The 11,945-nt window shown below is 32.1% G+C and overlaps 1 protein-coding gene across 2 annotated transcripts; it reads right to left on the reverse strand.

The window, feature by feature from the left end:
- Window positions 1-466: 466 nt before the first annotated feature.
- Window positions 467-11,050, reverse strand: LOC101501578 (BTB/POZ domain-containing protein FBL11). 2 transcript variants are annotated; one of them, XM_004494096.4, is made up of 19 exons: window positions 10,804-11,048; window positions 10,530-10,580; window positions 10,306-10,426; window positions 9,961-10,102; window positions 9,779-9,828; window positions 9,597-9,685; window positions 9,395-9,500; window positions 9,044-9,080; window positions 8,796-8,947; window positions 7,061-7,625; window positions 6,671-6,952; window positions 5,888-6,033; window positions 5,203-5,550; window positions 3,595-3,838; window positions 3,203-3,258; window positions 2,571-2,651; window positions 1,889-1,933; window positions 1,718-1,786; window positions 467-1,001 (listed from the first exon to the last, which is right to left on the reverse strand). In XM_004494096.4, exons 1-19 carry the CDS (start codon window positions 10,983-10,985, stop codon window positions 822-824), a joined length of 2,946 nt encoding a protein of 981 aa, XP_004494153.1. In that variant the 5' UTR covers window positions 10,986-11,048; the 3' UTR covers window positions 467-821. The 2 variants fall into 2 exon arrangements, with proteins under 2 accessions (XP_004494153.1, XP_073222114.1); XM_073366013.1 differs by lacking the exon at window positions 5,203-5,550 and having other exon boundaries at window positions 10,804-11,050.
- Between the last annotated feature and the right edge of the window lie 895 nt (window positions 11,051-11,945).

Below are 11,945 nucleotides of genomic sequence, written 5' to 3' on the forward strand. Positions count from 1 at the left end.
TAATTCATATATTATCTTAAGATTTTGAGTGAAATAATCGTCATCATTCTCAAATGATATATAATCTTACTTGTAAAATAATACATTGCTTAAACGGACTTCTCAAATTTTCACAAAACTAAAAACTTGTAACATTGTTTAAGAAAATAGGAGTACTTTTATTTAAGCGTTTGCATGGATATATATATATATACACACATATATAAACGTATCAAATCACAACAACTCATGAGTGGTTACTTTCTTTATATATTGTATTCTACGGTTCTTTCTATCTTCTATCCTTCGTGTGTGTGTGTGTGTAAGAGAGTTATTCTTTCTTCAATAGAATGTTGTATCAAACATGTTGCATAAATAAAGAGAGTTCAATTCAATATGAAAATTGTCAAATTTTATCGAAAGCAATCGTTCAAGATGTTTGAATTAGCTTGTATTGTGTTCAAAATAGCTATTCAGAAGCTTATGGTTAAGCCTTTTAAACGTGACTTTTCTCTGAAGTTGGAAATGTCATTTTTCACAGAAGCAATAATACCATCTTAAATCTAAATAAGGGATTATCTTATGTTAATATTTCAAATGATCGATATTGTATGTTAAAATTGTGTCCATCTCTCTCTTAATAAAGCAATGCGACTAGACAAACTAATTCGCCAATGTTTGCTTGCATATGTCGCGTTTCCCATTTTTGTGTTCTGAGACATCTTAATTTGAGAACCTTCAAATTGTCACTTCAACTGAATGTGTGATGCAGTACCATTCCACCGTGATACCAAACATTATGTTCTTCAGCTTGGGTTAAATAATGGTCACATAAGCATCCACTAAAGCCTTTCCTTCACCACTGTTCTGGTGAGATTTTTGCTGTTCCACACAAGCACCAGTGTTTCTAGGTGCACGGATCGTCTACGACTCCCTGGTGGAGGGACTGGGAGATTAAATGCACATCTTTGAGATTTGCATCTTGCTATCTTCAAGGTACTCAAAAAGTATCTGTCTTCATACTGCAACATAGACAAAAGTATCAAAGTCTAAAACCTGTAGACAATGTGAATCAGAACAACGGACAAATCAAGTGGTTGGAATCAAGTATGAACTTCTGTTAAACTTATCACAAAAAACTTCAGTTAATGACAAATCATTCCAAAGAATCCGAGTTTGAATTCTTACTAAAACAAACATTGGTCAAATTTTATTTATCTCCCGGCTGAACTCCGGATTACCAAAAACTCTTTTCCTTTGAAACCGGAAGATTAAGACAAAACAATGAGATAAGAGTACACTCAGTGGAAGGGAAAAAAAACCCTCTAAAAAAGCCAAAGTTTATGAGCATGAAATAGCTTCATATATGCTGTTGACTACTTTGCAACCATGCTTTCTCAATCCATAGATAAATGAAACATGTTCATTACGATATAAGATGAGAAAAATGAGTGGGGACGACATGTTCAAACAAACGCTCCACTTGGTTTAAATATTTACTTCATTACATGGGCCCCTTGAAGATGTGCTAATTTTAGTGGAGAAGATACTCAACTTTACCACAAATTATAAATCGTATCACGAAATGGAAGTATAAGCAAATGAAAAATTAGAGGGTGCATTATAGTCTTCAGACTTGCACATGCACATTTAAAATAATTCCACATAAAAATTGGGATGACAACTCTAAACTCTCAAGAAAACTATACAAAAGAGGGATGGTACTGCACTAACTTACATTTGGAATGTCAAAATCACCTTCACTTGCATCACATATATCCAGTGACAATTTTCGAAGCAATGGCATCTGTTATTTAACAACAGAAGATAAAACAGAAAATATCAAGTTTCTAACATTATACAAAACCATAAAACTAAAAAATAAAAAGAAACAGAAGCAAGGTGCAACCTTTGAAGCAGCATGAAAAATGAAGTTTCTTTGTAGCCCAGGGCCCTGCATATATGCAAGGTCAAATCAGTAGTTCATGATCAAGTTTCAAAATATGATTCAAAAATCAAGAGGAAACCACACAGCAAACATTAGTTTTTCGTTTTATGAAGTCTTTTTTTTCTTTGGGAGGTGGGGATAAAATAGAAAGCATACCAGAATTTGTCAAAATAACTACACAATGGTGCCAAAAACAGAAGAATGATATTGAATTGTAGTTTAAGCGATCCTTATTTGATCATGAGAATCAATATCCCACATAATCATCTAATGAAATAAAAATTATTTATGGTGATAAACTCATAAGAGTTATTCGAATCCTAATTTGCAGTAACAATACAGCAAAAAGATGCTCAATATGCTCAAATAAACTGAAAATGAATTATCAAGACAGAAGTAACCCAAAAATAGTCTGACTAGAAAACTCGCATATCATGTGACCACCATTCATAATTTAGATTTTACTCTTTCAAAGTGAGGGAGTATACTTTAGAAATTAAAGTGTTGTGTTGTAGCTGTGGAATGGAAACATGACTGTAACTGTTCATCACATGCATATATACAAAAAACTCTAAAATTTGTTGAAAATGCAAGATGAATACAGTAAGCTTCTTTGCAGAAAGAGGGTCGACGGAAATCTCACATTATGACGCAACAGAAGGTCTTCAAGAGCTCTGCAGTCAAGAAGAGCAGAGACCCCATTTGCTGTTACTTTTCCACAGTCCTGAACAATAGGCATCCGTGCAATTAAAAATTATACATATAGATAATAACTAAGGGATAGTATGATATATCTTTAGAACAAAATACTTCCAATGTTGAACTATAGCTGTGTAACGGTAGTATTATTGTACTATTCTTTGACTTTCTCTATATAAAAAAGGCATTCGTGTTTAGTGTAGTTGCAAACAATAGTAAGAACCCACTCTCCATGACCTTTCTCTCTCCTTCAGAATTGAATAATGAAGGAACTATGACCCACATATGCATATCCTAAATATAATATTTTCTTTATAAAAACAAATTAAAAAAATTGAATAGCCATTAATCACAGACAAAGATCCATCTTTGATCCCCCCACCCAAGTAGAAAAACTTATATTCTACAAAAACTATATTGCTGGGTTTCAACCTTTCAGGTAGACTCACTAAGGCAACATATTCTTGAAACATAAAAAAAAAAGGACAACTTTTCTGTATATTTATATGATTATTTATCATGTTATAACCATGTATAAGGTAATTCCAATAGTATAGGGAAAAATTATTAACAAACCTCTAGATGTATAGAGACCAAGCCTGGCCATGCATGTGAAATTATCTGTTGAGAATCTGCAATGAAAAAATTACTGTCAAATGTGTAAATTTTCAGCATCTGACTAAGTGGTCAGAGGTCAGTGTAATGTAACTCTATAGTCTAAACAAGAAAGTTCACCATATTGCAACCCCACCCTCTATTACTTTTTCGCTTTGTTACTATTTGCTATCAAGGAATATTAAGTAGCAGTAGAAGACAACAATTATCTAAATGGCATACATTGGTATTTGGTGCTTATTGATATTTTTTATTATCCAGAAGGATCAAATTAGAGGTTTTTGTTTACAAAATCACGTCCAATGAATTATGTCAAGTGCAATTGATCATATTTCCAACTATTTGATCCTAACCTGAGTTAAGAAGAGGACACCCGAGCAATGAAAGCTCAACTAAATTTCTGCAGTTCTGAGTTAAAATAATCAAATCTTCATTGGTCATCCATGGGGTTACTCTTTCAAGCCTCAACTTTCTTAGATTTTGCATGGGGAATTTGAAGCTAGACATGGATATATCGCCAAAACAATAGCACAGAGCTAATACTTGTAAGTTCATCAAGGATGTAGTTAATTTTGTCACAATGATATCAGATATTACCTGTAGAAAACCATAACAACAAAGATAAGCAACAAACACACTTTTTCAAACCGGATAAGAACATCTGAGAGCTGAAAAACAGAAGCACGCACAGAAACCAAAATAACAGAAGACCAAGGAATAGCTAAAACAGAAGCATACATCTCATATGCATAGATACAAGAATAATAAAAACTAGTTTAGCTATAATTGATGATAGAAGTATAAGCTTTGACTTGTCTTGTTAAATAGGTCTAATGGAAAAGTTTCCAACTGGTTTTGACCAACCGGCCAACAGCTCCTGCATCGCTCTTCATGCTAAGGTCTTTCAAAAAGCTTTTATGATGTCTTGGCTTCGTAAAGCAAGACTTTTTCTTTTGCAATCTGTGATGGGTCTAGCCCAAAGGAGGCAATAATGATGGAACTTCGTGGATTGTAGATGAGGAATTGCATTTCCGTTAAACTAATTGACAGGAATATTTTATCTAACGAAATAAATGAAAGTGCTTGAATATATGAAAAAATATATCTTATAATATTTAAATTGTACATTTGAGTAATTTAGGGTAACTTAGATATCCATTTGGATGGGTTTACAAATTCCTCAGATATTATGTTTGGTTTCCTTACTTAGTTAAGACTAGGAGTCTAGACTCTAGTATTAGTATAAATAACAATAAGTGCTCTGTCTTTTGTAATAAAAATCAACATATCATTCCCATCACGAACAATATAAATGTATTATTCTAAGCATTTCATTTCCTCCCTTTATACCAACAAACCAAATTTATATCTTAAACACGGTACCAAATCTATCACTAATATTCTGCCAACTTTCCGAAAGTTTGGGACTACAATAACAATGTCAAGATGTCCACGATTATTTTCTTTTTGTTGTCTGCGCATGAATTCGGGCCACCTTTTCTCTCTTCATGTTCTCTTTGTGAATGGGTTTTTATCTGCTACTTCCACAACCTATATCAGAAGTCTTGGATTCGTTTGTCTCACTATCATGCAATTCTAGAAGCCCTAAACTATCCTAGAGAAGCATCTTTCCCGACCGCAGTCCAAAAAAGCAGCCTGGCCGGACAACAGTCCCCCCCAAAAAATGAAAAATATATGTATATCTAAATTGTATCTTACAGTGAGCTAGTGTAACTTAAATTAGTGTTTTGTCTTTTATAATGAGATCCAATATATCGTTCACATCACTATCAATATAATTTTATTATTTTGAGCATTTCCTATCTTTCTTCTGTTGTCTACACCAAAAGACCAATAAGGGTTTCTCTAGTGTTTTCCGTACTATCATTAATAGAAACAACTTTCTATATTTCTGTAGGGACCAATAAGAACCCTCAACCCACAGGGAAAATAATTATTACCTGAAAATGAAGGATTATTGTTTCTAGCAGGGGACAAATTGCTGGTAATTGTCTCAATGCATCTTCACCTAACATTCCACCTAAACCTATGTTGATGGTCTTTAATGACATCACTGCAGGTTCCAAAGCCCTTAGAGAGAAGGAAGAAAAACCCCAACCAAATTCAATTTCTTCCAATCTACACTTCTTTCCTAACTCAGCATGTAGTTCTTCATGCAGGGAGGAAAATCTAGATTCTCTCTTTTCAATAGAACTATCTCTTTTTAACAAATTTTTACAACCTCTTGCTTTCAGACTCTTCAAACTTGGATTTCCGTGAATAACATAACTTAATGCAGCTTCAGAAATCTGCAATAACACAAGTAGTTAATAAAGTTGGAAAAGAAAAACATAGTTAACAAATAACCTATTACACATTGAAAAGGTATACATACATACAAGTCAGAATCCCTCTCATTATGTCAAACCATAACACTAACTAAAATTATTTGGTCTTTCTCTTCTCTTCTTTCTTCATCTATAACCTTACACCCTCAACCGAATGTAAGCTAACATTCCAACCACACTTCCCTTACAATTTTAACCAATATTAAAATTTCAACAAAATAACAAGCCATTAAAACCTTCTATAAGCATTATAAAGATATAAAAAAACATGCCAAACTTCATGAATATGACAACAAACCTTGGTGTTTGACACATCCAGCATCTCCAAGGAAGAACCTTTGAAATTATATAGTGCCTGGTCAACCAGGTAAGTCCCTCTCAGGCATAGACTCTTCAAAACATGTGTTTGAGACATAAGTTCTTGTAGAGACAACTCACAAATACCTACCAAACAACTCATTTATCAAATATTTTCAATGTAGAGTTAAAGTTTATAAAATTGTAAAATATCCTTCTCAAATTAACTAAACTTGGTGTTGTAAAATAGTTCTAGACCCTAATTAATAATTTGGTCCCTTATTATGTTTGAACAATAATTAATTGAATAAGTTATTACTCAAGTGACTTCTTTCACCTCAAGAGTGAGGCGAAGTTTTGAAAATTAAACCCAAAGATGGTGGTTGTTCTCCATAATAATATCAATATTTTAAGGCCTAACATGTCAAAAGATCACAATGATGGTCCAAAGCAATAGGAGCATAATTATTACTTCACTAATACAAATCATATCAAAAGCAAATATATACAGCAGCAAAATCTAGATTTTCCAGTATACTACACAAAACTTGGTAAGCAAGGCCATCTTTCTTCATTTATCATTCCTTTGTTTTATTTAAACCATCTTTACAAAACCATGGTCTAACTGAAGTAAAGCATATTTTGCAATGCCATAATAAATTCTGAATGTTAAACACATATGCAGTCAGTAAAGGTATTAAAACCTTCATTATACAAGGCAAGGATTTACAAATTCACTTTGGCAGTTCAGCCAAACAAATTAATAGAGAGAAACACAGCTTACCTATGCAGCCACCCATATGCAGAGCTTGAAGATTAGACACCACAGAATTTAAATGCTTTTCACTAGAATGCATACAGGGAAAGTTGCCACCATCAGAAGTAGCTGAGCAAAGAGCTTGAACTGAATTTATCCCAAATGAAGTATCACAGACCACAATCGAATTAAGTTTTTTACATCTGCGTATGAGATCTGATATGCCAATATCAGTGACAGAAATGCATCCTTTAATATTCAGGTGACACAACAAAACAAAGTATTTGGAGATATACTGGAGACTCAAATCTGCCATGGATAATATGAAGAAATTACTGGTTGTTAACAGAGATATAAAAATATAAACAAAATTATTTAGATTCAACATGAATTTGTTGCACCATGAAAATATCCTACCACTGACATCAGTTCTTCCTTCCAATGTTAGTTTTGTAACATTAGAAATTAGAGGTTTAGGTTCATGAAAATGAAATGGCATGGTTTGCACGGCTTGATATTTAAGACTTGAGGTCTTCTCTAGTTCCGGTGGTATCATAGCAGGATTAGAGGATAAAACTGTAACTGATGCTGGAATTAGTGGAGTAACATCAACAGTCAAGTCAATTTCGCCGACCAAAGAGCACTTCTCCAATAACTGAAAGAAACCGGTTGTCCTGATATTCAAAAGAAAAGCTGCTTTTAATATTCGTAAAGAAGGAAAGGACTGGCTGAGACAATCAACAGCATGTTCAATAAACAGTCTTCGACACTTCGAGATATCCACCTCCTGAACTGCTTCAAAGATAAAGGTTTCTAACAATTTTTGTGGCAATTCATATTTATCTCTTATAGGATGTCCAGAACTAATAAAGAACTGTTCTATAATCTCCTTTCGCACGGGATCCGTTGGATACGATGCAGGTGTGAGTGACAAAAGCAGAATTGCAGATGTTATTTGTGGACAATTGGAAAGGTCCATTTTCTGCATGCAATAGAAAGTTAACACATAAGCATTAAATTATTCCTAATAGACGATCATGAACTACTAGCAGAGAAATGAAAGACAAGTTGGCTAAGAGTCTAAGACATGTCAACCACCAAGTGATGTGCTTGAATAGCAGTAGGCAGATATCAAAACCAAAAACCAGAAGGAACCAATAGATACATTCAGCAAAACATCAAATTACTAGTGTCAAATACCAAAGACATCAAAATTAAACAGCTAGAAGAATATAGAACCTTATCACTCATATGTTTAATGGATCTCTTGACATTACTAGATTAGATAACAACAAAAGTGAACTTATGCCTATGCAATGCCAACCTTGTCAAATAAGAACCTCAGTGTTTGTGTTATATTGTTGTACATTAGATAGTATTTTCTCTGGCCCTCTAGGTTGGTATGGGTTATAACTTACAAAGGAAGATTGCCTATTCATTTCACATACACACTACATATAGAGGGGATTCACTTACTCCAAGAGTAATTCTTGAATACTTACTTCACACAATAACTTCCTTGTATATGAATTTAACAAAGAGTCATGCTAAATGTTATGAACATTTTCGACACAAATTTTGACAACAGGTGCAAAAAACTTACCATTCACAGGTATAGTGGTAGTATAAAATAATATTGATGGATAAAAAAGTAATTGTAAGTTAATAGTGGTACATTTCATACATCTTGTCTACACTCTCATCGTAACAATCAGCATTAACATGATTATCATGCATACCAAATTTTAGATATGCTAAACACTCATAGGTTTGCAATCTAATAGTTGACAGTAATTTACGAATTTTGTACACTTGGCCTACTTAACAATAAAAATCAATTCATTGGATCAATGAAATAAATGTTTATAAAAAGTTACTATGTGGAATAAGAATGAGAAAAAGCTTAAACTCGCTCTTGGAGAAAGTGGATTCTCACTCTAACAATCTACACGCAGATTTATGTTCCTAATGAATAATTAATGAAGGGAAATTAATAAAAGACAATAATCAATTTTTTCTTTCTTTCTTCAAAAATCAGGCAATATTAAAATGTTAATTGCTAAGCTTTGAAGGATCCTTATCAAGCAAACAAACATAATCAACAATTCCTAGATCAATTAAGTGTCTTCCAAGTATTAAAATTTAGAAGTACCTTTGAATGTTCTGTAAGTCGAATCCTGAGATGTTGCAAGTCACTGTACCCGGAAATATCTACTGAACCTATTGGTAGGATATTCAGTGCTCTGAAAATTGAATCAAGGCTTTCCTCAGCCAGTTGCCTAAAATAAAAAGAGTTTCTTTTTCCTGTTAAAGACAAAAATTACCTTACATCATCTAGGAATTTCTGGATGAAGAATAAATACTTTTCAATGCTTCAGGTAAAAGCTCTAGAAGATATACCTGCAGCAAACCACAAAGGCAAAAGGCCCACACGAATCTGTTAAGAACCAATAATAAAAGGTTATGCAATATTTATGTATAAATGACATGTTAAGTTGGTAATAAATAGAGATAATAATTACATTTGCTCCATGTTAATCAAAATATAATTACATGTGGAACAATGAATAAACATTTTATCTACATACTTATGAAAAATGACAGTCAGGTTTCCATATTATGGCCGAGTGATGTCCTGCTGTTTAGTAGATGCAAAAAAAGAAAAAGGACTTGATAGGATAGGACCCTAAGCAATATTTGGTTAAACAATGGATTCAAGGCCTCAATATCAATAATGAGATAAAACCTCACTTGTTTTAAAATTTCATTGTAGTTGTTTTCTGCTTCGCTCCGCTTCTCCAAATTTTCCATGTTACTTTCAAGCCAAAGAAGAAGTGCATCAGAAAGATGCATCTCGCTGTCAAGAAAGTAGATACTATAACATTAGAATATTAAACTTACAAAGTAAAATACAATGGATTAAATGAAGCCGTTTCATAAATAACCCGCCAACCTGTCAACAGTCAAAAGAGGGTGCTTTACTGAAGATAACAACAAGTTATATGGAATTTTTCCAAAAACATTGTTCTTCTTTGCCCACATCTATAATAGAAAAATAATAAACAAAGTACATAAGAAGAAACATGAGATTGCTGTTTATTTCTCAAACTCTAGCGAAAGAAGTCAATTACATACAAAATTTCTTGCTAGGTAGCTGATACATAAGTGAAGAATCAAATCACTTGCTGCAAAAGCAATGTGTATAAACGTAGTTAGAATGAATTTCGTAATCTTCTAGTCAAAAGTGAAAACAAGCCCTAACTAAAATTGCAAGTTGATTAATTTTTACATGAAAATGTAAAATAATAAAGTTGTACCATGATCCAAGCCAAATTTCCATATCTGGATCAAATCATCCATCTGTATTTGTGTTAATTGAAATCCTTCGGGTGAGAATACCTCAGAAAACCAAGTCTCACACTTTAAGAGAAGTGTCTCCACTCCAAAATAAAGTGCACCCTAAGACATACAAGAGAAAGACCAACCACATTAGCCGTTGGGCAGTTAAACAGCCAATGCAAATTTAAACTCCTCAATAAAAGAAAAAATCAGAACACTGGTTTCATGAATTTCCTGATCAATCTGGCAGCTTCTAATGTACCAACCGCATTAGATTAGAATAAATAAAATGTTAGATACATAAAGGTGAACAAAAAATGTACCTCATAAAGAGGAAGAACATTTTCAGTGGTAATATCCAATGGGCAGCCACACATATGCTTAAGAATTTGCATAAACACAGGCAGATTCCAGTCGATATTGACAGAGCCCAAGCATGATTCACTACATGAGTAATATTAATAAGCATTTTATACAATCTCTTGAATTCATTTTGAAGTTTTAATATAACGACTGTTATAAAAACAAATTCTACAAGTGGTCTTACCTGAAGCTTCCACCGAGGAGGCCTCGGAAATACAAAGATTGTTCAATGAGCCTGTCAGACACAGAACAAACACAATTGTTACATAATTGACACTTGAGGATCGTTCAATGAGAGATTGTGTGCATAACTTTCAGACTATATACTAATGATCAAACACACAAAATTTTGTATAAATCTAAAATTCGTAGTTGTATATATATATATATATATATATATATATATAGAGAGAGAGAGAGAGAGATGATGGAAGGAAGGAAGTGAGGAAGTGAGGAACCTATTGCGATGTGCGTGAACTTTGATAGTGTGGGAAGTGAGAAATGGTGTTAAATCGGAAGCGAGGATATGAGTGGTTGAGAGGAGAATGTGTTGGTTTATGGTATCCGTTGATTCAATTGGATTGTGAGGGTTAGTACAAACGAGGATAACTTCATCTTCATCTTCATCTGACCCTTCCATCGTCACTACAGTTTTCTTCTCCAAATTCAGATTTCATTTCATTTCTCGCTTTTGATTAAGCAATTGCTTTTGGGGTATTTTAGTAACATCCACATTAAATTAAGTGGGATCGATATATGATTGTATATCTTTATAAAATATATATTATATGTTAATTTAAAATTATTTAATAAACTGTCGGACAGTTTGATTTTTTGCGAGTGTATCCTGTAATTAATTATTTGAAAGAAATGTAATTTGACACTTATAATCTTCAAGAAATAGATATATATATTATTTTTTTAAATGACTTTTTAAGTGATATAAAATTACTTACAAAAATCATTTGACTTAATATTAAAATTGTATTTATTTAAAAAAATTAAAATTGTATAAATTTAAAATTTATATATCATAATGATTTTTTAAAGTGATCACGCTCAAATTATAAATAAAAAGTCATGTGACATTTTTAAATAATTATGTGATTTTTGTAGTACAACTTTTTAATAACGATCAAATATATAAAACTAGTGTCATTAAATAAGTAAATTGTTATTTTAATATATATATATATATATATATCAATTTTCATAAATTTTATTGACATTAAATACATAACTTGACTTATAAAAATAATTTACAATGAAAAAAATAAAAAAATTTAATCATAACCTAACTTAAAAACTACTTTCTTACCCAATCAATGTTGCTGATCAAAGCATGACTCCAACACCACTCTTTAAAAAAACTTATTAAAAAAAACTTACCCAAAGATGGTGGTTATTCTCCAGATAATATTTTTTTCTTTCCAAAAAAACTTATTATAAAACAATACTTTTAATTTTAAACAAATAAAAATAAAAATTATTAAAAAATTAAATAATTAGATTAGATGAAATAATAATTTTTAAAATAATGGACATGACATATATAAATTAAGTAAATTAGTAAATGTAAAGATAAGTAAGTAACTTAATA

The sequence above is a fragment of the Cicer arietinum genome, chromosome 3 (assembly GCF_000331145.2).
Source record: "Cicer arietinum cultivar CDC Frontier isolate Library 1 chromosome 3, Cicar.CDCFrontier_v2.0, whole genome shotgun sequence".
In the NCBI taxonomy this organism is placed as follows: Eukaryota; Viridiplantae; Streptophyta; class Magnoliopsida; order Fabales; family Fabaceae; genus Cicer; species Cicer arietinum.